The sequence below is a fragment of the Rhagoletis zephyria genome, unplaced genomic scaffold, assembly GCF_001687245.7.
Source record: "Rhagoletis zephyria isolate East Lansing unplaced genomic scaffold, Rhagoletis_zephyria_1.1 Rzeph_scaffold_04170, whole genome shotgun sequence".
Lineage (NCBI taxonomy): Eukaryota > Metazoa > Arthropoda > Insecta > Diptera > Tephritidae > Rhagoletis > Rhagoletis zephyria.
The window spans coordinates 25,402-51,891 of NW_016161253.1; the positions used below are offsets into that span (position 1 = coordinate 25,402).

General features: G+C 33.2%; 1 protein-coding gene across 3 annotated transcripts in view; it reads left to right on the plus strand.

Annotated features, from left to right (window-relative positions):
- The window catches only part of Best1 (bestrophin 1), a 48,503-nt gene extending 22,281 nt beyond the window's left edge, over positions 1-26,222 (plus strand). For all 3 annotated transcript variants that reach the window (XM_017625678.1, XM_017625677.1, XM_017625676.1), the window contains exons 2-6: positions 6,581-6,842; positions 17,289-17,399; positions 19,070-19,811; positions 19,885-20,256; positions 25,096-26,222. In XM_017625678.1, coding sequence (XP_017481167.1) covers positions 6,772-6,842; positions 17,289-17,399; positions 19,070-19,811; positions 19,885-20,256; positions 25,096-25,770 — 1,971 coding nt within the window. In that variant the 5' untranslated portion in view covers positions 6,581-6,771 and the 3' untranslated portion in view covers positions 25,771-26,222. The remainder of the gene's footprint in view (positions 1-6,580; positions 6,843-17,288; positions 17,400-19,069; positions 19,812-19,884; positions 20,257-25,095) is intronic.
- Positions 26,223-26,490: the final 268 nt, after the last annotated feature.

A 26,490-nucleotide genomic window follows, 5' to 3' on the forward strand; every position in this document is an offset into this window, starting at 1 on the left:
TATTACTAAAAGTCGTCAAGTGAGAAAAAGTTAATATCCGATAACATCGACCTACTTCCCCACTGAGTATATCGTGCTTACATATGTTCCGATTGGCACAATCGATGTGATTTGCCAGTATTACTATGCTTTAAAGTTTCATTCGGAGACAACAGGATTGATTCGTCCAGGGGTCAATCTCAAAAGACACTCTTTAAAGCAACCACCAGAACCATACGCACCCATTTCGAAATTGCTACCAACTATAAATGCTATTCAGTTTCATGAACAGATTTAACATCGAATCGGATAATTGTTACCACCAGGGAGTGAATAGGAAAATATTTTCAAATTTATTTCGTTGTGCGATTAACCATGCTATGAATTTCAAGCACTTAACGGACATAACACTTTCGTTAGGTTGTTTAAGACAGTAATGAAAATATGCCTTCTGACGACCACCAAACCATAGTCTTATCAGATAAATGTGCGACTGGAAATCGTGAATGTGAATTGGTGGATGAATCAAAATATTTCAAACCAAAAAATTATTTTGGGTTGCAGTTCTCCGCGTCTGCTAGTAAATAATACTATATTTTGTTTTATGTAATTTATTTTACTTATCGTCACCTCCAACCCCTCCCCCTTGTATCCGCCACTGTTGTGTAGTACACATGTATGTATGTAAAAATTCTCAGATTAATTTTTGCATATTGAAAACAACGAGCAATTCTTTGCATACTAATGTTTAAGATTAAAGATACCAGCATATTATATTATACTGATTTATTTGATATTTTATTTTTTTATTTTTGCCACTTGTTTGAAAACGTACATAAGTATGTATGTACATATCGCACACCGTCTTCAAAAGAGTCACAGCTCAGAATAATACGTTCGTCAGAAAATGTGAAAAACTATTTCGTAGCTCATGCTAATCATATGAGCAAGAGCGATTTTATCTTAGGTTTTTTGACAAATTATAACAAAAATTTGCTCCGGCTTTTGCTGAAAGGTAAATAAAAGCTCTGTGCAAATTTTTAGCGCATGATTTCAAAAATGCCAAATTTTGAGTTGTGACTATTTTGAAGACCGTGTGCGATATGTGTAATTGTTTTACTGGGGTATCCATGCCGGAATATACATGCATACGTATACATGTACTTCACGAAAAAAAATTTTCCCAAGCGAATCAAGCAATTTAGTCCAGGTTTTATACTTAGTTTTAGTTCTCCACTTCTAAAGGACCTGCCAATAAGTTTTCAATGGTAGCATTTTTTATGTAGTCGTTATTTGGACTAGAATGTCTTGACGTATTTTCGAATTCAAAACATTATCGAAAAAGGTACTTGAAAAATTAACCCTTGCGAGAACCGCATAAAAATTTTTATATATTTTCGTAATAAGCCGATTTTTAATGTAATTTTAGGGAACTTTTTTAGGATTTTTTTTACCTGAACTTCTCTAACATACCTCCACTGGTTCTCAAGATAACAATGAACATATATTCCAGAACTTTGTAAGAAATATTTTTTGAATATAAGTTTGGATTTTTATCAATAATAGAATTTCATAAGAAATGCCTGGTTTAATTAATTACACTTCCGTGAAATTTTGTTTACTAAATTGTTTCAAATTGCATCACAATTGAATTAGAATTTCTGCAAAATTTTTGAAAAATTTCTGTATGTACTGCGTCAGATTCACATTTTCTCTAGCAATATTTCTGCGTCAAATAGAAAATTTTGAGAAAAATGTCTCTTAGTACTTTTTGGCGGTTAGGGCTAGGGATGGGCACCGTTTTCAAAACGCAGTCACGGGTTGTTATTCAGTTTTTAAACCATTAAAAAAAAAATGGATCAAAAACCTGATCGATTCTTCTTCTTCTCTTTATTGGCGCGGTAACGCGACTGACGCCAATTGGAAATGCCAAGTGAGGCCACGTCCTTTTCCGCCTGGTCTCTCCAACGCAGAGGAGGCCTTCCTTTTCCTCTGTTACCAGCGTCGCGGCCCGAGCTAAATACTTTCAGAGCAGGAGCGTTCTGTCCATTCGAACGACATGGCCAAACGAGCGAAGCCACTGAATTTTAATTCGCTGCACTATGTCTATATCGTTGTAAAGCTCATACAGCTCATCGTTAAGTCGTCTGCGGTAGTCGCCGTCGCCAACGCATAGAGGCCTGTAAAATATTTTGCTGACATAATTATTGGTGTTAACTATCGATAGTATCGATGGTTTTTGACTATCGAAAACATCGATGGTTTTGTAAGCACTATCAATAGTTTTCACTCATGCATATATTATTCAGTAAGAGTAAAAGCCGGTGGTACTTGCTTCATCTTGTGAGTCGGAAGGGACGTTTAGCAAAGCAGGGCAAATAATTTTAGAGCACAGATGCTGCTTGAAGCCAAAAATCGTTAATAAATCATAAGTGTGGAAAAATTTTATCTATTCTGATCTCATTTTCAATCAAAGTTTTTATGTCTAATTTTTGGAATTTTTTAATCAAAACTATCGATAGTACGGCCACGGCCATCGATAGTTTTCCAGCTTTAGTGTTAATGCTGGTTCCCAAATAAAAAAAACTCAGAGCGTGTAGTCCCTACGCGCGAAAGAAGTGAAACTTAATAGAGGAAATGCCAGAAAGAAAGAAATGTGCGATATACATACACATGTACATATTTTCTAACACACAAAAAACATATTTTTTTTTTAACGACCTTTAATTTTTTTTTTTTTATAACCAACTGAAACGCTTAATTATTATTTGTGGCTGAGAAAACATCCATATCTACAGTATTAACTAGTAGATTGTGGTAACTAAAGAAAGATATGAAACGTTTTATTTCAATATTTTTAATATTTCTGGAAAAACCCGCATCAATGGTAGCCGCTCCTTAGGTTGTTGGGTCATTTCTACTATTAACCATTTCCAGTAAAAATTTGTCTTTAAAAAATTTAGTCAGTTCATCAGATTTAGCCAGCGAAACGCTGACGTTGATCTCCTGCGAGAATTACAGGTAGATCATAACAGTCTACTTATCTTTATCTTCATCTTAATCATTTATCTTCTTCTTCATCTCCATCATCATCTTCATCTTCATCTTCATCTTCATCTTCATCTTCATCTTCATCTTCATCTTCATCTTCATCTTATCTTTATATTTGTTTTTGATTATATTCTTGTCTTTGCATTAGTCTTTTCCCGCCCAATTGGCGTTTAACGCAGCTATTCGTTTTTTATACCCGTCATATGCTACCCGTACCGTGACGTTAAATATTTATCGCAAACATAACGGAACTATAATAATAAGATTTGCTTCAATACAGGTGGCCACCCTCTTCAGGCACCTCAAAAATATTTTAATTGTGTTTCTGTAAGCTCTTTCTGTACTGTATAGTATTTTAAGCGTAAGACTTTTATATAATTTAACTAAATTTTACTTTTGAAACAGGTGGCAACCCTCCTACATTTAGCTAGAAAATACAACTTATTCAAAACCATTTCTTTTGATACCCATATTGGGATAATTCGTTTAACTTAATAAATAATTTGAATTTGATTTTCGTATATATGGCAACCCTTTAAAAGACTAAAACCATACTGCACATCTGCAGGTCAAGCCCTTTCATGTGACACCTCATTTTTGAAAATCGTATGAACGATACAGATTTTATGACGTGGTGTTAAATATTTAACGCAACCCTCTGCGGCAGAGAAATTTTGAATTCGATTTTCTAACATGTGGCAACTCCTTTCATGGAACTAAGGCTATGGTGTACACCCGAAGGACAATGCCTTTTATGTGACACCTCATTTTTAAAAATCGAACGAACGATACAAAGTTTATGGCTTGGTGTTAAATATTTAACGCAACCATCTCCGAACTCGATTAAGAAGTTTCACTTCAATAAATTCGTCTACTTTTGCAAACTTGTAACTGTCAATAGTGACGTGTTTGCCAAAACGCGTATGCTCCGACTGTTTGTGTGATGACAGGAGATACTTCGTCTTGTCCTCAGACCCAATCGCTTTGCTTTCTTATCCAACTTGGAAAAGACAACACAGTATTCGCAGTTCTTGTTACCGATGATGTCGATGTCATCGACGTACGCCAGCAATTGCACGCTCTTGTAATAAATTGTTCCTGTGCGGTTCATTTCTGCAGCTCTTTTTGTCTTCTCTAGCATAAGGTTAAAGAAATTACAGGAAAGGGAGTCGCTCGGAGAGATCTTTCCCAATTCTGACGGAGCTGGTGGTATTGCTCAACGTTGGGATGCCAAATTCAGACATCGCGGCGTATAGGCAACTCCTTTTAGTGCTGTCGAAAGCGGCTTCGAAGTCGACAAATAGGTGGTGAGTGTCCACCCTGTTCGCGCGGGTCCTTTTCAAGATTTGGCGTATTGTGAATACCTGATCTATGGTGGATTTGCCAGGTCTAAACGCACACTGATAAGGCTAAATCAGTTCGTTGACGGTGGGCTTCAGTCTTATATAGTAATATATTTTTAACTTCAACATTGAGTGTACGGTGATTTTTTTTAATATTTCCAATAATTTTCATGGTAAATATTTTTAGTACATTTTTTATCAAAATATGGCTTATGCTTTAGAACGAAAAACACCTGAATTAAAAAAAAAATACTGAAAGAGATCATTAATCAAATTTAAAAAAACGGCTTTGGAAACACCGATCTTATTTGAACATCCCTCGCTAGGGCTTGATATTCGAATATGTCTAAACCTAAATGTGCAATTATTTTATAGTACACGACTTTTAGAAGAGACATTTTAGCAATCTTTCTCAATATACCTTTCGTTTAATTAATGTTTTTCTTATGAAAGTTTAGCTCGTTATCTAAAAAAACCATGTAAGTCAAAAATTCAAACTTTGTACAAAAATGAGCAAACTTCGTCAAAGTTTCTTCAATATTTTGAGCTGTTTAATTATATTTCTTAAAAACATACGGAGTATGAAGTTTTGTATCCCATTTAAGTATAACAAAGTGCTAATTTGAAGTAGCTGGGACGTGCCGTTGATTTAAAAAAATATTCCGACGAATTGATAACCTCCTCCTTTTTTGAAGTCGTTAAAAAATCATTAAATAAAGATCTAAACATTGTAGAACATTTATAAAAATTCAGACGAACAAAACATTAACGGTACTCCTGAAATTTTTATATGAGAATGTGTCGGTTTTGATTTTTTGTTAAAAATTACTGGTTAGATAGTTAGATAAACTATATTTTCCTTAAAAAATACGAAACAATAAACTTTCTTTAAACTAAAAAAATACCCAAAACTTGCTAATATATATCTCTTCCGCTATTTACTTTCTCGCCACGTATAAGCAAACTATGGCATTACGCTTGACTGGGGAATTAATTAAAAACTGGCATCAAGTTGATGCGTCAACCGATTACATATATGTACGTGATGATGATTTGCTACTATTGTGCACGCATAGCATTTCGTCGGTGATACTGCAAAACGTCCTATGTCAATTTTACCGGCGATTGTACGATTATTTATTTTACTTTTGTCTCTTGTCGTGGCTTATGAAGAATTGAGAGAAACAAAAAGCCAAGCTTAATTGAGATCAATCAAAATTTGTTAGATTTATTATGTAACCTACGCTGGTAAAAAGATATGTTTTAACCCGTAAATAAATTTCTTCTCAATTTTGAGCCCTTTTTTATTCTGTGCACTCTTATAACGGGTAAATTTTGTTAACTTCTTATAAACTAGTGAAAAAATATTGCCTGTAGAACAGGCAATACCAAAATTTCTGCAAAACTTCATACATAGCTGAATTGCGGATTATATTGACAACAAGATGTGGTAAAAATGTTTGGTAATAAAAATTTGACGGTTACAAAATCGTCGGTAAATGGCAGAATTATTTTTCCAACAGAGTCGTTTTATGTTTTTCCATGCTAGCGATTTGAAGTTTTTGAACAGAAAAATTAGTTATTTATTAAAAAAAAAAATATTTTTTTATCAAATTTTTTAAACGATTGTAAGAAAATTGTATTCAAACTGTACAATGGCAGTATCTATACAAGGTGGTGTTACTAGAGCAGCTGATTTGACATTTTATCTCTAAACTAGTACACTAGAATGTCAATCAAGACGGAACGAGCGTGGACTCTAGGATGTCAACAAAACGAATTAACGAAAATTATCTCCTATTTTCTTTCGTTTTGACATACCTAAGTATCAAAAAGCAATAACAAAATATATGGGATTTTTACTTATACCACCTTATATGAATGCGCCTTGGGTACTTGCTATTATTTGTTAGTTTGCCAAAATCCCCGATTAAATGTTAAAATGACAATACAAATGTTTGTGTTATGCTTCCGAAATATGAAAAAGCGTCTATGAAGTGCAGAATAAATGCGTAATCAAACAAAAAAAAATCTGTTTAAAGTAAACAAAACAACGCTTGGCGCAAATCATTTGTGTTTTAAGTTGAAGTTGAGTTACAAAAAATTACAAATACTTGGCATACTTTTTAGAACTTTCCATAGTTATATTCTACATTTACATATACATACATCAATATATTGATTAATATTTCATGTTTACTTTTTAGTTATGCTGCCCCAACTAAGATGGATTTTTACAATCAAACACCAACACATGCTCATTGAAATACCGTCATGCACTCAAATTGTGACAAAAAGCGACAAATTGTAAATGCAGATACTAAAAATCTCAAAGAGATTACTTTAAACGTTTTTAAAAGCCAATTGTGATAAACAAAAAACCAAAAAGTGCGAGAAAATGACAGTAACCTACACGGCGGAGGTAGCAACCTGTAGAGGCTTTGGCTGCTTTCTGAAATTGCTGCGAAGGTAAGTGAATCATATGTATTTTGCAATATTTCTAAAGTAAGTGTGAATTATCTTTAGATATGTATGCTTATAGCATGTTGTAGACATAAGGCGAAAATTAAAACATTTAGCACTGCAGATGAATACAAACATACAAATGTATATAAATAGTATGTATATAGACCCATATAGATAAGCGCACATATATCTGGTGTTCACTTGCAGACGCGAAACCAGCTGACACAAAATGAAATTAGACAAAAAAACCCACAGGGAAAATGCCTTTTATTTTTTTCTAAGAACGAAACCGCTTATGTGCTGACTGCGCCAATCAAGAAGAGAAGAGCAAAATGCTCAGAATCCTGCATTTATAACGGGTGGTCCATATAGTGTTTAATTTAAATCATAGGTGCGTTCGTTTAAAATCTCCAACAGAAACCAACCAGCTGCCAAATTCCGGCGAAATGTCATCTGTTCTCTCACAAGAGAGAAATATCCAAAATAGTACGCGAACAGAAAATTTGCAGAAACTTGCAAGTTAGACGAACAGCTGATATAATTTTTGTTTACATTCAAAAGTGTAAAATTTAAAACGTACGAAAATTCATTACAACGTGGTATCCTGGCACAGTTTATTGATTAAACAAATAACTACTTACTTCTTACAAGTTTAATTAGTCGCATTTTGTAATTTTTAACTTCCAAACCATCAAATTCAATTTTGTGATTTGCGTAAATGCCCACCAGCTGTTTTTGATCAGCTGTTTTCCTGTTGGCAAATTGCTGTTGGCAAAAATTTTTCCAGCAGAAACCAGCAGCTTCCCCTCAAAATGAAATGTCACTTTGCTCTCTCAATTTCCCCTACTTTGCAAGTTTTTTGCGTACGCGAACGCAAAAACTTGTAAGTTTTGGGTAAACATGAACAATTAACAGCTACGCGAACGAACGTCATATCGCACACCTAGATCTAAAGTGCGATTAACTTGAAAAAAATTTGGGGAAATCTTTTTCGCTTAAATCAATTTATAGGACTTACTACGTCCAACTAATGGATTTTTTCATGATTATATACATTAACTAAAAACTACTGCTATACCTGTATTTGTCTTAATTGTTTTGAATCTGAACGATCCACAAGCAAGTAAATTTCCCTCTATGAATTTTGAGATAGGTCACTTTAGATCTAGGTGATGCTATTTTGACAGAAAGTCAGTAGTATATCTCCGCGGGACAAAAAGAATCGCTCTACGCTTGAACAACGGCGGGAAATAATGCAAACGAAATAGAAAAAAGATTTTGCTCGAAAATCACATTTTCTGACGAAGCGCATTTTCATCTCGGCGGTTATGTTAACAGGTAAAACTGCCGCATCTGGGAAACGGAAATCTCGTAGGGTCCAATGTATGCTTAGAGAATGACAGTTTGGAGCGATGATATCATTGTGGTCGGAAATTGACAACAGCGCTAATCGTGTTATTAGCCGTCTCGCCTACGTTAATTGTCCAGCTCGGAGCTGCTATTTGACGCGGTTAGAATTCTTTTGGTGGGATGCCGTGAAGGACCCATATTATTCGAACAATCCATTAAAGATTCAAAGAGCCAGAAACTGTCGCCAAGGTCTTAGTAAAACTGGGCTAATAGGATGCGCTACTGCTAATGCAGCCGAGGCAGTCACATGAATGAAATTGAGTACCATAAATAATGGGAATATTTGATATTTAGAATAAACGATCGCTAAAATTACTCAAAAATAACCCCAAGATACGTAAACTTAATTTTGAGTCGAAGATTACGGACCTGTATATCGTTTTTCTAGATCAGGTAATTTTCCCATGATATTTTAATTTTAAGTTTGCATTGCGAATGGACAATAATTAAAATTTTAATATGGGAAATATTACTCATACGCCATGTACGTGTTTGTACATAAATAGCCATGGGCAATATGGCGTATGAGTAATATTATTTCCTGTTTCTTTTTCATACCAAAAATTATTACACTCAGCTCATACATATCACATTAGATTGGTCCAATTTTCCGAAATAGGGTTTGGGCACCTTCCAAAATTTTTTATCTTGCCGGGAGAGGTGCTGGTAGCAAACCTTACGTTTTCAGGTATAAACTTAATGGATGGTCATAATGCTCAGTTTTTACTCTAGAAGTATTGGGTATATACATTAATCAAACAATTGGTTAAGTAACCTAAGAACATTTCAAATTTAAATTATCCAGTAGCGCATTTCAAGGTTATTAAGCACCCTGTATTGGTTGCAGTAGGAAACTGAAAGTTGTTATAGATATTACAAATACCAGCAGGAAAAATCTAAGGAAGGTGCACCGTTTTCTCGGATGACTTTTTTTCATCCATACAAAAATTTGTACCACTCTAATCTACATACATATGTATAAACAACCAAAAATACTTACGAATTTGGTCGAGTGGTAAGAGGTGGACCCTACAAATTAATAGGTCCAAGTTCCGATACCTAGTCGAAGTATGTTATGTTAGGTTGTGGCGGTCATCTACAAGACTCTCTTAGACTCCAGTCTCATTGTGATGCCGCATGTGGGGTCAGCCACTCCCAATCCCTCCTAACCCCCTTTTGATTCTCGCAAACATTTTAGAAAATCCCTGGCAAATTGGCATGCCTGCCAATTAGGCAGTATTTCTGCCATTAAAAACAGCTTCTCATAAAAATACAATCGCCGCTCGGAGTCGGCGTAAAACTGTATGTTCCTCCCCCTTGTGTGACAACATCAAGGCGCTCGCCACAAATTGCAGGAGAAGCTAGGCTCCGTATTGCCTATTTCATCGTTTATATCATCAATAAAAAGTTTTATGCCCAAGTCACGCCAGTTCATCGGCCTTGCAATTGCCCTCAATGTTGCAGTTTCCTAGAACCGATATCACCTTTGGCGAAATGATTCAGACATCTCGTTAAGAAATGTTCGGCATTTCGTGGCTGCCATGGAGGTTGTCGACTGCTATCAATTCCGCCGAAGTTTTTTTCCAATAGCTTTTACCTCAATTCCTCTCTCAACTCGTTTCCCTTTTACCGAATCACACCTATTATGTACACATTATTCTCATTTGTCGCGATCATGCTACTCTAATTACAATGTATATTATGACTTTGAACCTGCGATTTTATTTGACATTTGTTTATTTAATGTACACACATACATATGTACATATGTATGTAGGCATGGTTATTTATAGATACTATTGCCAGTAAGCTAAATCTGTATGAGCATGTCGTTATTATGAATTTGAATGCTTGCAACTGATAAATAAGATATACATACATATATTGACATTAATAAATAGTCTGTCACGGTGAGCAGTATCACCTAATATGAGTTATATTATTATACATCTGTCATCTACATCCAAACTTGCTGAAGTACATAGGTACTTATTTTTGTTGTTTATTACCATTTGGGTAAAATTATGAGTACATACACTTAGTATTAACTTCCATGCGATAAGGCCGATGAGATGTGCAAACATTTATTAATGTTTACACAGCTATTAAGGTTATACTTTTTTGTATTCTTTCTAGAAAGGTGCTAATTAAATTCACAGAATGTGGCAATTGCTTTTTTAAACTTTTTGTTTTTGTTTTTTTTTTACATTTGCACATGAGTAAGATATAAGCATTTGCATTCTTACAAATAAATCACTTATTGATATTAAGCGAAAAGAACTAAACCAAATATTATCCAGCCATTCAACATAAAAATATATATTTCGTTCCTAACGAAAATATTTGCACAATGTGGTATGTATGTATTTTTTTTTCGAATATGACGTCTGCCATCAAAGAGTACCCAGCTTCGATGAAAATATATAAGCCCTTAGCACACTCTCATGTCTTTGTTTGCTTACATTTGCAAATTATATACATCTTTGTCGTCATAGTTTTGAGAAATATTGTTATATCGCTGTTTAGCGTTTTCCAAATTAATGACCAGGATTGTGTTTATTCACTAACAGTCAACATCCCGAAAGGAATTTTAGTGAGAAATGATTTTAGTTTTTTTATGTGAAAATTTACAGAAAATAAAAAAATTATTTTCCATTTAAATTGCTGATGAAAGCGGCTTTAAGCGGTACTTAGATAAAAAAAATGTTACACTTCTCTTTATAAGATATTGATGGTTAAAATATACATACATAAATGAAGATACTGGAATCGTTATTTTGGAACCATGTATGCGCTCTAAAAGAATAAACTGACACTAATTTTTTTGTATACAAGGCCTTAGAAAAACGTTTTTAATTAATTTTTTGTTTCTTTGTGTAAGTAAATAAAAATTTTTGGGATTAAGAAAGTATAACTTTTCTGGTATTATCTGGTATGTATTTTTTGCTTTTAGCAGACCTATTCTGCTTGTTACTGAGCATTTTGGCATCGGAAAATTTTCCAAATAATAACACCACTTCTTGTAACCGCAATTCTAAGTACCTTGGTAACAATTTAATCTATTCGACAATCCAGCTATGAAGGTTTGTATAAATTCTTTTGTTGCATACTTCACGGGCCAATATTTTGTTACCTGATTATGAGATGGTAACAAAATTTAGCAGTGCGCAGAATGCGAAAAGGGTTTAAAAATTACCAGGAACTTTATTTACCGGTAACAAAATTTTTGTTACCAACGTAGAATAGGCCTGTATATATAGGAAGCATTCAACAGCAGCAAGAGTACTTAATCGCCCGTACAACGATACCAAATGCTTAAGACTCGGTTAGGATTTTTTTTGTAAAAATTTTTTTCTTTTATAAAAAAGGTATTTTTTTCTTTTTAAATGTTTTTTCTCAAATTTTCATATACGAAGTATACAAACACGCATATCAGAAGAAAGAAAGCTTGATTGCGCTTACAACGATACCAACTTTTTAAAAATCGATTTGTAATTTTTTTGTTTAAAATATTTGTTTNATGAGATGGTAACAAAATTTAGCAGGGCGCAGAATGCGAACGTTTACGTTTACAACGATACCAACTTTTTAAAAATCAGTTCAAAATTGTTTGAAATATAAGGTTTTTAATTTTTCGAAGACCCGTCCTTTGCCCCCTTATAGCACCTGTAATATAAGTTTGCAAAAAAAAAGTTATAAACCATTTAAATAAGAGCAAAAGACGGTTTTTACTTATTTACATTTTTTACCAAAGATCCTATTTCGAACTTCGAAGGCCCATATCTTGGAAATAAATATTGGAAGTTTCCGAGGATATTCAAGGATAAATTTTTAAAAAATTAAAAATTTTATTCGTCCTGGTGCAACAAAAAATTAAACTTATTTTAAATTCTACAGAATTTTTCCTTTTAACTGATACCCATATTGTTACTCTACAATGAACCAAATCTTTTAAATAATTTTTTTATTCAATCATATCCTGGAAATTTCAAAGTCCTTAAAAAAAATTCTGACGTCAGAGAGAAAAATTGAAAACGCAGTTATACTATATTTTTGTCTCCTAGTTTTGTGAATATATTGATTTTTTCGTGTGTTTTCAAAATTTTTAGTTTTTTTCGCACAGTCTTTTAGTTACTAAAATTTAAATTTTTTTTTTTTTTGAAATTCTAATAAAAAAGTTTGCAATTTAGGTGAAACCTTGCAGAATTTGTTTAATTTTTGTAAAAAGCTTGATCCAAAACCTGAGATGAACCAAATGTTTTGAAAATGTACCACGTTTTTTTTTCAAGATCCTAACGCACTGAATTTTTTTTTTTCCAAAGTCCGATCACTGATTGCGATACATGTGTAGCATAACTCGGCGGATTACTCTTTACCTAGTACGAATTTATGTACCTCTGTTATGACTCACACTAAAAAACAACCAAATGAAATCTAATCGACTTTTAGCAATTTTGTACGTACTTAGGATCATACGATTGCTAGTTTGGTATTGTTATAAATAATAGTGGCCCAACTGATAATTTAAATAAAGATCAAGCGAAATCCGCATACGTTCTTGAAATACATATATAGTATATATGTATGTATTATACTCATAGCATTAGCGCACACAAGGGGTGGGCTTTGGGGTTCTAACCCCTCCTAAAGCCAAATACAAACTGTATTTTAAAGCTTAGGACCCAGCTCTCTAGAAAAATCACAAGAAATGTTTTTTATTATTTCTGTTGCTTGAAAAGCACTTTGATTTTGCTGTAAATTTTGTTGAAGAAATAAATTTACAAACATTTTTTTTTTGAGAGTTGCAAACTATTTTATTAAATTTTGATAAAAAGAAAATTTCCTTTCCATTTTTTTACGCGCCATTTTAGATGAATTATTTTTTCTTCAGAGCTCTTAAAAGTTTAACTGCGAATGTAAACAGTGTCCTAAAAATATGCAATGCGTACTCATTTACTGTTGTTTTTTGCACTCTACAGCCCAAAAGCGCTTACCACTTCTACTATGTACTTAACAAAGACTTGAAGATTTCATTTGCCAACTTTAATTCGCATAACCAAAATGAGCTACATAATAGATATACAAGTTCTGTAAATTTTTTCGGTATTCGAAATATTAAAAAAATTAAAATCACCAGCTTCAACGAAAACCAGAAGCCAGAAATCGAGGAAAATGAACATTAAAACTTTTTTTTAACAATTTTACTTTTGAGTTTAGCGCATCGTTGTGTTTATATAAATTTTTATTAAACAAGTAATTTTTAAGCAAAAAACACAACCGACTTCAATTCTCATAGAAATTTAGGGGTACCGTTAATTTTTTCATGATCCAATGATCGGATCTAAGCCAAATTACGGTAGCATACATAAGAAAAGAAAAAAACAAATATTCCGAGGAATTGATAGCCTCGCTCTCTTTTTGAAGTCGGTTGTATTGAGTTCTTTGTTAATTTTAAGTAAATAAATTTCAATTTATGAAACTTTAAAAAGTTCATAAATGTTTTTTAAAGAGCATATTATCGAAAGGGAATTTTCAGTATTTTCTGGTGATATATCTTTATAAGTTTTTACCCCTTCAACTTCAATTCTTCAGCTTTTACAACAAGAAATACATATGAGACACTCCAAGCTATTTAAATTAAAGTTATTATTTTGTTCGATATTGTTGTAAACTGAGTATAATGTACAAACACCTCTAAGGTATGGCAAAACTGGTGGGATTAAAACAAAAAATAAAATTTGCAAAAGTTATTCAACATCCAAAATACTAGGTGTCTCGGCGAAAGCCATTGTTTATAACATCATATCTCGAAAAATTGATTATATCAAAAAAATCAATTCGTACTTTTTTATTGACACAGAGTGAGAGATTTATAAAAAAACAAAAAATGTGTTTTAAGACTGATATTCCATACCTAAGCATACGATTGTTCATGAACCATATAGAAAAAAAAACATGTTTGCAGGTCTTTAAAAATTTTTTAAAGGATCTATCAATATTAGGCCTGAGATATTAATTGTTTCGTAAAGCAGTGGCTGATAAAAAAATAAATTAAAACTTTAAATTAAAATTAATTCGAAATACGTGAGCTGGGCCACCTGTAACCTTTTCTTTCTGATAGCCAAGACATTGACGTACTTTAGAAGAAGTCTAGGTAATATTTATTTCCCTATAAATACTTTGTTTTGAAATAATCATCTTATTTTGCGAAAGCTCGCAAATTTAATAAATATTAACATAATCATTTCATTAATTGGTTATATCTCCTGAACGGCCAGAAATAAAAAAATATTCACGTTCTCGATGTTGTACAAAAAAGATGGAGTTTTACTCTTTCTTTTAATTGAAGTTATCTCTGCCCGTTCAGGAGATCAAAGAACTGATTATATTAATATTGAAATTGGGTCAAAAATAACCGAGCCGAAAATTTCTTAGTGTGGGAAGTTATGTAAAAATGTTTTTTTAAATAAGTTGAGAGTTCGACGGTATTAAAAAAATGTTCAAAACAGTTTCTTGCATTACTCGGCCAGCTCTACGACTTGTACTAGGTCACTTAAAAAGTTCGAGCCATTTTACCGTTTTTTTTTTTTAATTGGTATCGTTGTAAAGGATAGAAGAACACTTAAACTTTCCTAAACCCAAAAATTTCTATTTATATAAATAAAAAAAAATATTAAAAACATTTTTTCTCTCTATATAAACTCCTGCCCCCTAGGGGAAAGGCTGGCTACTCCCAGTATCTAAATTTATGTATATTGTAGCTATCAATATCTTATAAAGAGAAGTGTAAAAATTTTTTTATCTAAAACTAATAAAAAATGAAAATAGTGGAAAAAAGCAAACGATAATTTACAAGGCGTACTTAGCACGGTGCATAGGCAACTGGCTGAGTCAGTGGGATCGTCGGTTCGAATCCTACTGAAAGAAGTCTGATGAGGAAATGTGGTGATTTCCGAAATAGCTATCACTTCTACCATTTTTTCAAATTATTGTTGCTTTTCCACAATAAAATTTTCATTTAAAACGGCCTCGAGCTCAATATAAATTGTTGAATAAAACTAATAAAGTTAGAAGGACGAAATTCGAGGATGTGGTAGTTAACATATTAGTCCTTGACATATATTTTTTTTTCAAAAATAAATATTGGAAACTTCCAAGGGTATTAAATGATAAAGATTTAAAAAGACATTTTCAGGACTTATTCGTCCTGGTGCACCTAAAAATTCAATTTTTTTCTATTCTACAGAGTTTTTCCTTATACTTGATACCCATATTGTCATTCTACAGTGCACCGAATCTTTTGAATTGTTTTTTTATTCAAGCATATTCTAGAAATTTTAAAGTCCTTTTAAAAAAAATCCTGACGCCAGAGAGAAACGCAGTTTTACTATATTTGGAGCCCATTTTTGTGAATATATATTTTTTTTCGTATATAAAATTGACTGTCGCACGGTGTTATCAGTGCCTTAGCAAAATGAAATTTATGGCAAAATTAAATTTATGACAAAATTAAATTTATGGCAAAAATCAAATTTATGGCAGTGTGTTACACATATCTCTGTCTATGAAATGGAAAGCGATTACATACATACACATTTTTTACGCCAAAAGTATCGTGCGTGGTCGAATTTGACCAACAAGAACTTTCATTTCGATTTCGTTTATTATCAACTTCGCTCACACGTAGTCTATTAACGGCCCCACACATTAGTAGTAGTAGTGGTAGCAATTCTTTTTTGTATATTAACATTTAACAAAGATTTTAATAACTAAATAAATGACTAACTTTTCTTAAGCTGTCAGTCGGATTATTTCGGCTGCAGCTCCGGCGCAATTATGTGAAGGTGGAAAAACTCTCTTCCTTTCATGTTAAGATCAAAAATAATAATAAAACAAATCTATAATATAAACCGTATAAAACCAAGTTTCATACTTTATATAAAGTTCATACAAATTCAAAAAAATGTCAGCCAAATTTCAACTTTTTATTCATAATTTGTAAAAAGTTGCGAGCGTGCAATTTGGTAACCCATTCAACTTTAGTCTAATAAAGGGCAAGTTTCAAACGGCTAAAAAATCCTGTTGATTTTTGAGAATTTTTTTTTGGTGACGGGTTTGTGGACTTTGTTGCATATGTGGGTATATCTAAGTATAAATTTCTTATGAAATAAAATGCGAGGAACCGTCAGCAAAAAAAAATTTTCAAAAAATCAAATCAATCAATCAATCAAATTTGTAAATTGCAATTTTTATATAAAAAACCGCAAAAGCAGTCTCCAAACGAAATTCTCAAAAATCAACGGTTTAAACTTGCACTTCATTAGGCCGAAATTGAATGGACTTTCTAGAAAAAGTTGAAAATTTTGATGAAAGTTTTTGAATTTTGGTGAGCTTTATGTAAAGTGTGAAACTTTGATGTATATTGTATATATTATAGATTGAACTATATTTTCATATACATACATATAATTGGTGCAAAAATGTTTCATGAAAATAATTATGAATATTATATTGGAACAAGGTGTATACTTTCATTTGTCGCTTAGTGTATATTTGAAACAAGTTTTTTCGATTTTATTGGCATATGAGGTCTTATAAGAAAAACTGGAGTGCTTTTTCGTCTAAATCAATAAACTTTTTTCTACCGACCAGATATGTTTTTAGGATAAGGGGTTGTTTATCCTCAACCTAAATTAATCTTCCTTCCTATCTTCTCTTCTCTCTATTAAAATTATGGTACAACAAATTTTCGTAGCTGTTTTTTTTTAAGATCTGATTTTTTATCTAACCTAACTTCTATAAGTTAAAGCTCATCATATTTACAGAGACAGGAACAAACTTGTTACTTTTCTAAGCTTATTAAAATGTACTTATATCTTATCACTTTATCTGTATACGAATAAATGCTACATACACACATATCGTCGTTTAAAGTATATACATACACATGTACATATTATTTATATATTCACAAAATTGATAAACCTTAAGTTTTTATTCTCAAAAGCACAAATTAACGAAAACTTTTATTTTTTACAGATGGCGCGGCAGTATCTATAAATTAGTTTGGCTAGATCTCATCGCATTTCTCATTCTCTACTACGTACTTAGTATAGTGTATCGTTTTGTATTAAATGAAAATCAAAAGCAGTAAGTTTTCACGTCTATACTATTTTCTTGCATTTATTTAGTTGCTTTTAAGAACTTGGTATATATTTTAAATGCGATGATATTAAAAGAACAACGACGGTTGATCTACATATAAAATTTAATAGAAATAATTTTCGTTTATAAAAGTTCGGCTCATTTCGGCCCCAATAAAAATTGGCTGATCTTCGACTGAAAAACTGTGCATACACATATATTATTTTTAGTACATATTAAAAAAGAAATCTGTGGAATAATTCAATTCCCCAAAGGACCTTTTTATAAACTTTCCTGAAGCTTGTTTTTCGAAGTATTTGTTCAGGTATTAATTAAAAGATTAAAATAGTCTTCAAAACATTGCTTACTAAATTCTTTTACATGTAGATTTCTGGCAACACAAAGTATTAAGCTGGCATTTCAGGGTACTATTTTATATATATATATAAGGAAAATTTTAAAGTTGGGGGGGCTCGAGCACCCGCCTGCCCTGGCTACGCCCATGTACTGACGGTCACAGACGTTACCGCTGGCGCCCTAAAATTTCTATTCTACTATATCAATTCGTATGATGAGCGTATGCATGACTACCTACATCTATACATTAGCGTGGGCCGAAAATCTGCTTTTTTAGAATTTTGATTGGCAATAGCAAAAATAGAGTTCATTATGATCTAAAAACATTCTGTGTGAAAGATGACAATTTTTGGTCAAAATCTAAGGCCCGGCCAAGTCCATCAAAGTTCAAGTGCTAAAAAAATTTTTCTCAGCTTACTCTAAATCTTTACAAAGAAAGTCCATATACCAAATTATGTAGGACTAATACTTTCGAAGATACTTGCAATTTTAGTAAAAAAAAATATTAATTCATGTATTTATTAATTGTTATTTTTTCGGCACATTTAACTTTGATGGACTTGCGCGAGCCTAAGACATTGCCCAAAAATTGTCATTTTTCACACAGAATGTTTTTAGAAGGCGTACAGCCGAAAATATTTTTTGAAGGCTGCCACCTGTTTGAAAATATTAACTCAATATGGGTATCAAACTGAAATGGTTTAGAAAGGTTTACTTCCGAAAATATTTTTGAGCAAGGTTGCCACCCGTTTGAAAAATTGTAGTAAATTAAATTGATAAAATAAATTAAAGTTTACAATACCGGTATCAGACATCAGAAAAATACTTTTAAGGCGCAGTGAAGCACGCCGGGTATTTGCTAGTATCTAATAAATAATAACCAAGAGTAAAGTTTCCGACAAACGGTTGAAAATATTTTTAACTTCAAAAATTTTCAATTTGTTTCGGCTTGGATCGTGGCCGAATATTTTTAAATTTAGTCGAAATTCGCTTCGATATTACCATTATCTCACTAATGAGTCTATATAGTCTAGGCAATGTCAAAAATTTATATTAAAATTGAATTATTACAACTCATCGAAATCTTAAATTTTCGAGGCTCCTTTACTATTTACATATGTATTATTATTTATGTTAGATCGTAAATAAATACTAATGGCCTTATTCATAAAAAATAAAGTAGGTTTAAAAAGTTGTAATTGGCATTTTTTTTTATGAATAAAGCTACATACATATAAACCTTTAATGAAATCAAAGCTAAGCCCAATTAAGTAAAAGAAAATATTAATACCACAAATATCAATCATTTATCTATGCAGAATATTCGAAGGCGTTGCCAAATATTGCTACAGCTACAGTGATCTTATACCGCTGTCCTTTGTGCTGGGTTTCTATGTGTCCATAGTGATGACACGATGGTGGAATCAGTACACCAGCATACCTTGGCCCGATCCGATTGCCGTTTTTGTCAGCGCCAATGTCCATGGACAGGATGAACGTGGGCGTGTTATGCGTCGTACAATTATGCGTTACGTCTGCCTCTGTTTAACAATGGTGTTGATTAATGTGTCGCCGCGCGTAAAAAAACGATTTCCCGAGCTAACACATCTCGTCGATGCAGGTCTCTTGAACGACAATGAGAAGGCGATTATCGAGAGTATGAATAAGGGATTTCCGCGTCACTCCAAGCATTGGTTGCCCATTGTGTGGGCGGCAAGTATTATAACCAGGGCACGCAAGGAAGGACGTATACGTGATGATTTTGCTGTGAAAACAATTATCGATGAATTAAATAAATTTCGAGGTCAATGCGGTTTACTAATATCGTACGATACGATCAGCGTGCCGCTTGTGTATACGCAAGTGGTCACCTTGGCGGTCTATTCGTTCTTTCTCTGCTCGGTGATGGGTCAGCAGTGGACCCAGGATAAGGAGGCTTTTCAGAAGATCGATTTATACTTTCCAGTATTTACGACACTGCAATTTTTCTTCTACATGGGTTGGCTAAAGGTGGCCGAATCGCTGATCAATCCATTCGGTGAAGATGACGATGATTTTGAGGTGCGTTTAGAAAACGTTTTCAATTTTCTCTCTCTTTCTGGTATTATTTATTTGTTAAACATTATTGCAATAGGTCAACTGGATGGTGGATCGTAATCTGCAGGTCTCCTACCTAATAGTCGACGAAATGCATCACGATCATCCCGAACTAATCAAAGATCAATACTGGGAAGAGGTGTTCCCCAATGAACTGCCATATACCGTGGCATCTGAACGTTTCCGTGAGGAGCATCCCGAACCGTCTACAGCCAAGATCGAGGTGTCGAATAAGGCCGCCATGCCAACAACGCTCTCTAGCGTACGCATCGACGAAATGGTTGGTAACAAAGGGTCAACCAAGCAATTGTCGTTACAAGGGCTAACCCAAAATCCAGATCAAACCCAAACACAGACACCAATGCAAGCAGTTAATTATAAATTTCCTGAAATGTCACAAGAAGAGGAGGTTAGAATCAAAATTCTCGAGTGCCTTAAAAAGCACTGCAATAATTACTACAAATACAACTTCAACTTTAAGGCAATATTGGCAGCAATTTGAAATGCAAAATAATTACTAATTGGCTTACCTACACATAAATAAATAATTTGACGTCGCAGCGAAACTAATCGTACCAGTGCTCGTACAACCCGAACTATGTAAAGCTGGTTGCAAAAAAGCAAAAGCTGTTAACGTCTCTGTCTAACTGCAATATATATGTACTTGTGCACCTATTTCTCGTACTATGTACTTGATGAAACAGAGTTTTGCAAACTTATAAATGTGTATCTACTTCAAGTTAATAATCGAATTGATGGATAATTGGCCTAACAGACGGTGTTTGGGGTGCACTTTCACATAGTTAAATTTTTGTGTACATACATATATGGTTTTGGTGTTTTTCTACTATGTATACCTATATATATATATGTATATATGTATACATGTAAATTTTAGGTATAATAGGTCAGTCGCAAACAAGTGTAATTTACATAACAATAGCTGCATACTACGTATGTATGTATTTATGCTTAACTGGTTCAATTTTATAATAAATTTGTTGGCTGCTATTGTACCTGAAATATAATTAACATACATACATACTTCGTATTTATTATTGCAAAATAACCTTCATTGAGCGTTCTATATCTACTACTTACACATGTACATATGTATGAATGTATATGTGCATGTAAAAAATCAAAAAATGTGTCTACTTTTTAATCCGGATTTAGCTAAAACCCATGGAACTAAGGAAAATCCTTCATAAACGCAAAAATAACTAACAATAAAAATATAAATAAAATAATTTAAGAATTTCGTGAACTAGTCACATTCTCCGAGACTCTGGAGAAAATCTATCGCCGCGTTTTTTGAGAAATTGCATTCCAAACTTCAATCACGATTTCCCAAAACTTGCCGAAAGTAGCATACAACAATATTTTATCCAGCCGATGAGATGTAAATACATACATACAGAGGTAGTATTGACATAATGCCCAACGAAGTTAAATTTGCAATGCTGTGTATGAACAGAGAATACACTCCTTATTATTGGCTGGAAAAACAAAATGTTGAACCACCCTATTATATGTACATAGGTACATAGCACTTATTTTGTAATGCACTTAAACTATATTCAAAGATCTTTTCAGTCTTAAAAGTAAAATTTTGATTCTAATTCTTTCTTCTACAGCAGCTGTAAAATTGCTTTACTTAAATACATATATATTTCTATATACACACATACAAGCAAGTGTAGTTTTAGCAAAATGTAGACTGTAGCATATACATATATTTATTTACAAAAAAAACTACTCCAAGTATTAAACCGCCTTCGATGTAGATTTGCATTTTTCGACACCTTAAAATAATTAAATTGTTATCAAATTACTTCGCAAAATACTCTACAAAATTAATCATTCTGCTATGTACATATAAGTTTGAATAGTATGCATATGAATACATATCGCTTGCTTAAGCTGAAACGTTGCTAAGTCTATTTTTACAAATTTCACAGGGGAGGAAAAAACTTCAAACAGTCCTTTATTCAAGTATTTTGCAAAACTTAAATACAACACTTTTGCAAAGCAATAATCCATACGAATCTGAAAGATACTATCTTTATTAAAATAATTCGTATTATTTTGGGCTAATCGGATTTTCGGAGCCTATTTTGGACTTAGCTAAATTGCATTTCATTGAATATAAACGAGAAAAAAGTTAAACAAATACCTTAATCATTTCCGAAACGGTATATTTTTAATTTCTATTGCTTCCTGTATCAAAATATGAGTTTTCATAAAAATTGGACTTAGCAACATTTTACTCTAAGCTTGCGATATGTACATACAAATCTCTGGTTTGCTGGAAGTATATCGTATATTAAAAATAACTTTTTTTAGTTAAGTGTGTAGTATGCGTGAAAAATTCATACCGATACCTGAAATTGTCTCATAGGAAAAGAAATTGCTTATTTTTCAGCTTTACTCTTTTCCACGTCAATCATGCCTTTTACCAGATAAAGGTCCCTTTCGGCATGAGAGATATAACTTTAAGTGAAGTTACTGCCAGTCTTACCTGTGAAGTGAATTATCTAGTACTGTATGTGAACACCAAACTTCGATGGTAAATATTGTCCAGGAATATGGAGAAATTAGGCTCCCAGCTCCCGCTAGCCGTATTCCTCAGGGATAATATACAAAATAGTATTTGAGACGTTTTGGTTTTATTCTCGTTTGGACTTAGCAGTGAAGTTTTCGTGACCTACAGATTTTTTAGCCTTCCTTAATAGTGAAAAAAAGAATGTAGTTATTTCTTCATGTAAATTTTGTCTGAGTTTTCCTACAAAATTTAAATGTGCTTCGAAATGCTCGTGAAAAAACAGTGCCAATTCCTTGCAATTTGTTCAATCGCAATCAGTTAAGAGCTCAGAAACTAAAGAAGAACAATATGAGAACAAAATTGGTGGCGCACGACAGTACTACGCCAGACAAAGGGTTTTTACTTGTGGGATAAAGTTTCGAAGGATTTCCACTTCTAAGCAATCTCCCAAAGAAGAAATCGTCACAGGTATTCTACAAAGGTTGCATGCGCAAACTAGATATCTGGTCTTACGATCTCTACCGCTTCTGCTATTCGACCAAATGGTACCCTTATAATGACTTTTGCGCAATTGTATCCAAGAGACGCGAGAGAAACTTAAACCTTAGAGCGTCACAATACGAGCACATTCACTATCTACCCGCTACAGCACTTTTGGAATTTTTGGTGACCTTAGGTTTAAGAGAAGTGTTGTGAAAAACAAATTAAAGTTTTATACTCTGACTCTAATTATTTTACATATTCTTTAGTTTTTATTCCTGTTAAATAGGAAATAACTAACAAACAAGTTTAAAATCGTTTTTTCTCAAATTTTTTGAGTTAAGAAGTACTTCCGGCAAACGTTTATTTTTACTTATTCATCCTAACCATAAACATACATAGGCAGACAACCACGAAAACGCTTCAGTCCATCACTGAGGAACCTTTCATTATTTGAAAGAGATAAAGAAATTTCAAAAAAATTGGACTGTTCGTAACGAGCCAAAAGGAGACTAACCCCCTATTATGAATTTTCGTACGATAGACGATAAACGCTTGCAAGCGTATCGTATGAAATCAGTTCTCGTATTATCAGTTTTATACGCCCGACAGATGTATTGTTGTGAATGGCTGTGGTTTCTGTTCACTTTTTATTGTGAACCAGTACAAATCAGCTACGCTAACTAACGATTCGTAATAGAGGATAACAGAATGCAAGCGTTTACTGTGCATCGTACGACTTCAAAATAGGAAGGTAAGTTGAAGATTAAAACACTTTTTTGGTAAAAAAAATGGATTTTATTAAAAAAGTCGCTGATTTATCAAGCCTCCATCAAGACATGGTTTTCAAAATTTTACTTAGATTTATTTCGATTTTCAAGAACCAGTTCTTTTATTTTTTACAAAGTTATTTAAAATAATAAAGGGTATATATTTTTCACATACATATGCGTACACACTAGGGATGTTAATTTTTCAGCTTTTTCCGATCTCGGGATTAGTCCCGGAATTTAGATATTCATTACTTTTCAACAACTTAAATCGAAAAAATTGTGTCTCCTACCATAAAATAAATAATAAATAAATGGGTTGGAAACCTACTTTTTTATTTAAAGTTGCGTTTTTATTTTTTCTCTCTGACGTCAGGATTTATTTTAAAGGACTTTATAATTTCAAAGATATGATTAATTCCAAAAATTATACAAAAAATTCAATGCAATGTAGAATAAAAATATGGAAACCAAATGTAAGAGGAAATTTCTTTAGAATTAAAAAAAAATAAAATTTTTTGGATTCACAAGGACAAATAGGTAATTTTTTAAGTTGATAAAGCTACAAGGACGAAATTCGAGGATGTTGTCGTGTTTATATAAGTCCTTAACTTAAAATTTTTTCAAGAACAAATATTGCGAAATTTCAATAATAACATTTTAAAAGTACATTTTCAATACTTACCAGTACCTCTGCACCAAAATATATATTCTGTTTAAATTCTACAGGATTTCCTTTTTAATTTCATACCCATACTTCTAACTAAAAACGCAATTTTACTTTTTTTTGCCCATTGTTTCGAGAATATATTTATTTTTGTGTTTAAAACTTACTTTCGCGCGGTGTTATATGTATAAGGTGCTAGACATTTATAAAAAAAATTTTAATTATAAAATAAAAAAAAAAAAATATAGCCAATACTAGTCAAGAAAAGGAGTTTCTATTATTGCCAGCAGTGCAAATTACAAATCCCGAAAATCCCGGGATTATTTTCCAAGAATCCAGGGATTTTTGGGACCTTAAAAAGGCCAGGATCCCGAGATTAACATTCCTAATACACACACGCATAAAACATATTTATTTTAGAATAATTTTTTGTGTACTTTCATTTAAATTAATTTCGTGACACGCACTCAAATCCAACTAAGTTAATTTCACTCAAAATCACTGCACCATAGCACACGTACATATGTGTGGTAACAGGGTTCTGGATTACACTTTAACCGCACGCACCTCAAAACTGTGTGAGCCTAACTTTCACGGATTTATATATTAACTGCACGCACACTTTCTAAATATCTTAACCATATAACTCTATCAATTGGCTATTTCCTACAATGCTTTGGGTAACAAAATATATTTGACAGTTCTGTAAACAAATTGCAATTGGAATTTTTTTTCTACATTCATATTAATAAAACCATGTATGCATTTCCCCACTCAATTTTATAGGCCGATGATGCTAGTGGCATTCATTTCACAGCCGGCAATGGCAAGGTGCGACACGGCTCTTCGCCCAGCCTTGCCAGCTTAAGTGGCACATTGTCGCGCGTCAATACAGTTGCATCGGCGCTAAAGCGCTTCCTCAGTCGTGAAGAGCGTCCCGGCTCCACAACACCAGTCGATGAGATTTCACAAAAAAATCGTTTTCCTGGCAGTGCAAGTTCGGCCAGTCTAACCGGCAATTTGATTATGAAGCCACCCGGTAGTATACGCATCACTGATCAAGTCATCGAAGAGGTCGACGAACAAACCACAATCACATCGCAGCGTGCCAACGATCAGGTACGCCCGAATGTGCGCGATATTTTCTTGCAGGATCTCAACAATCAAAGTTCATCGGCGGCACAGCGCTCCGTGCCTATGGATATTCCGCCCAGACCCGCGTCATACATGCGCACACAGTCCACTTACGAGCCGACGCTCTTTCCGCCGGGCGGTGTGGAGGCATTGCTTAGCACGTCTGCGCCAACGAATGGCAGTCCACGCATGGTGCAGACAGTGCCAAACTCACCAGTTGCTGATCCATCGAGCACCAAATCTCTCTTTGATCAGCAAATCAATCAGGAAAAGGGCAGTTGCGAAACGGGTAAGTGTAAAAATTTCGAGAGAGAGTTTGATGCATAAAAACACAAACAACTTCAGCATTAAAAAAAATTTCATTTATCCATTTTTTTTTTGTTTTGGAAATCAGCATTAGAACGTCCCGCCGATGCGCCGCAGGTTTTCAGATGGTTTTTATCGACTGGTAAAATTTTTGTTAAAACTTATTTTAATTTTGCTAAATTCCTTGTTGTTTAGTTAGTTGTTCCTTTTCTAAGTATAGTGAACAAGTTCGGTTGCTTTTTCTCTACATATGTAGACTTTTGTAACAGTATTTATTGGCATGTCTTGTTTTTGATTACTTAATTATTGTATAAACTGTTTTATGCGCTGTCTTGCAGACGAGAAAAATTAAAATAAGTTCGCCATTAACCCCAATTTGATTCTTTGTTTATACTTATTCGAATTAGGATTGCTTAGCTGCCGTTAACTTTTTTGATATTGTACTGTGACACACATAGATAGATACATACATACGTACAACCCGACTTCAACTCGCATATATCTCATGATCCGCTGATCGGATCTTAACCAGATTAGTAAATCGTGAAATCGGTTGACGTGGTCCAAAGTTATGCGGTAACATACATAAAAAAAAAAAAATATTCCGACGAACTGATAACCTCCTCCTTTTTTGGAAGTCGGTTAAAAATTAGTAACTTTTTCATGTGATTTACGGAGAAGCCACATAAAAGCAAAGATACCCTGGTTTTCTTCCAGTTCAGCACTTTTCTTTGAAATTTA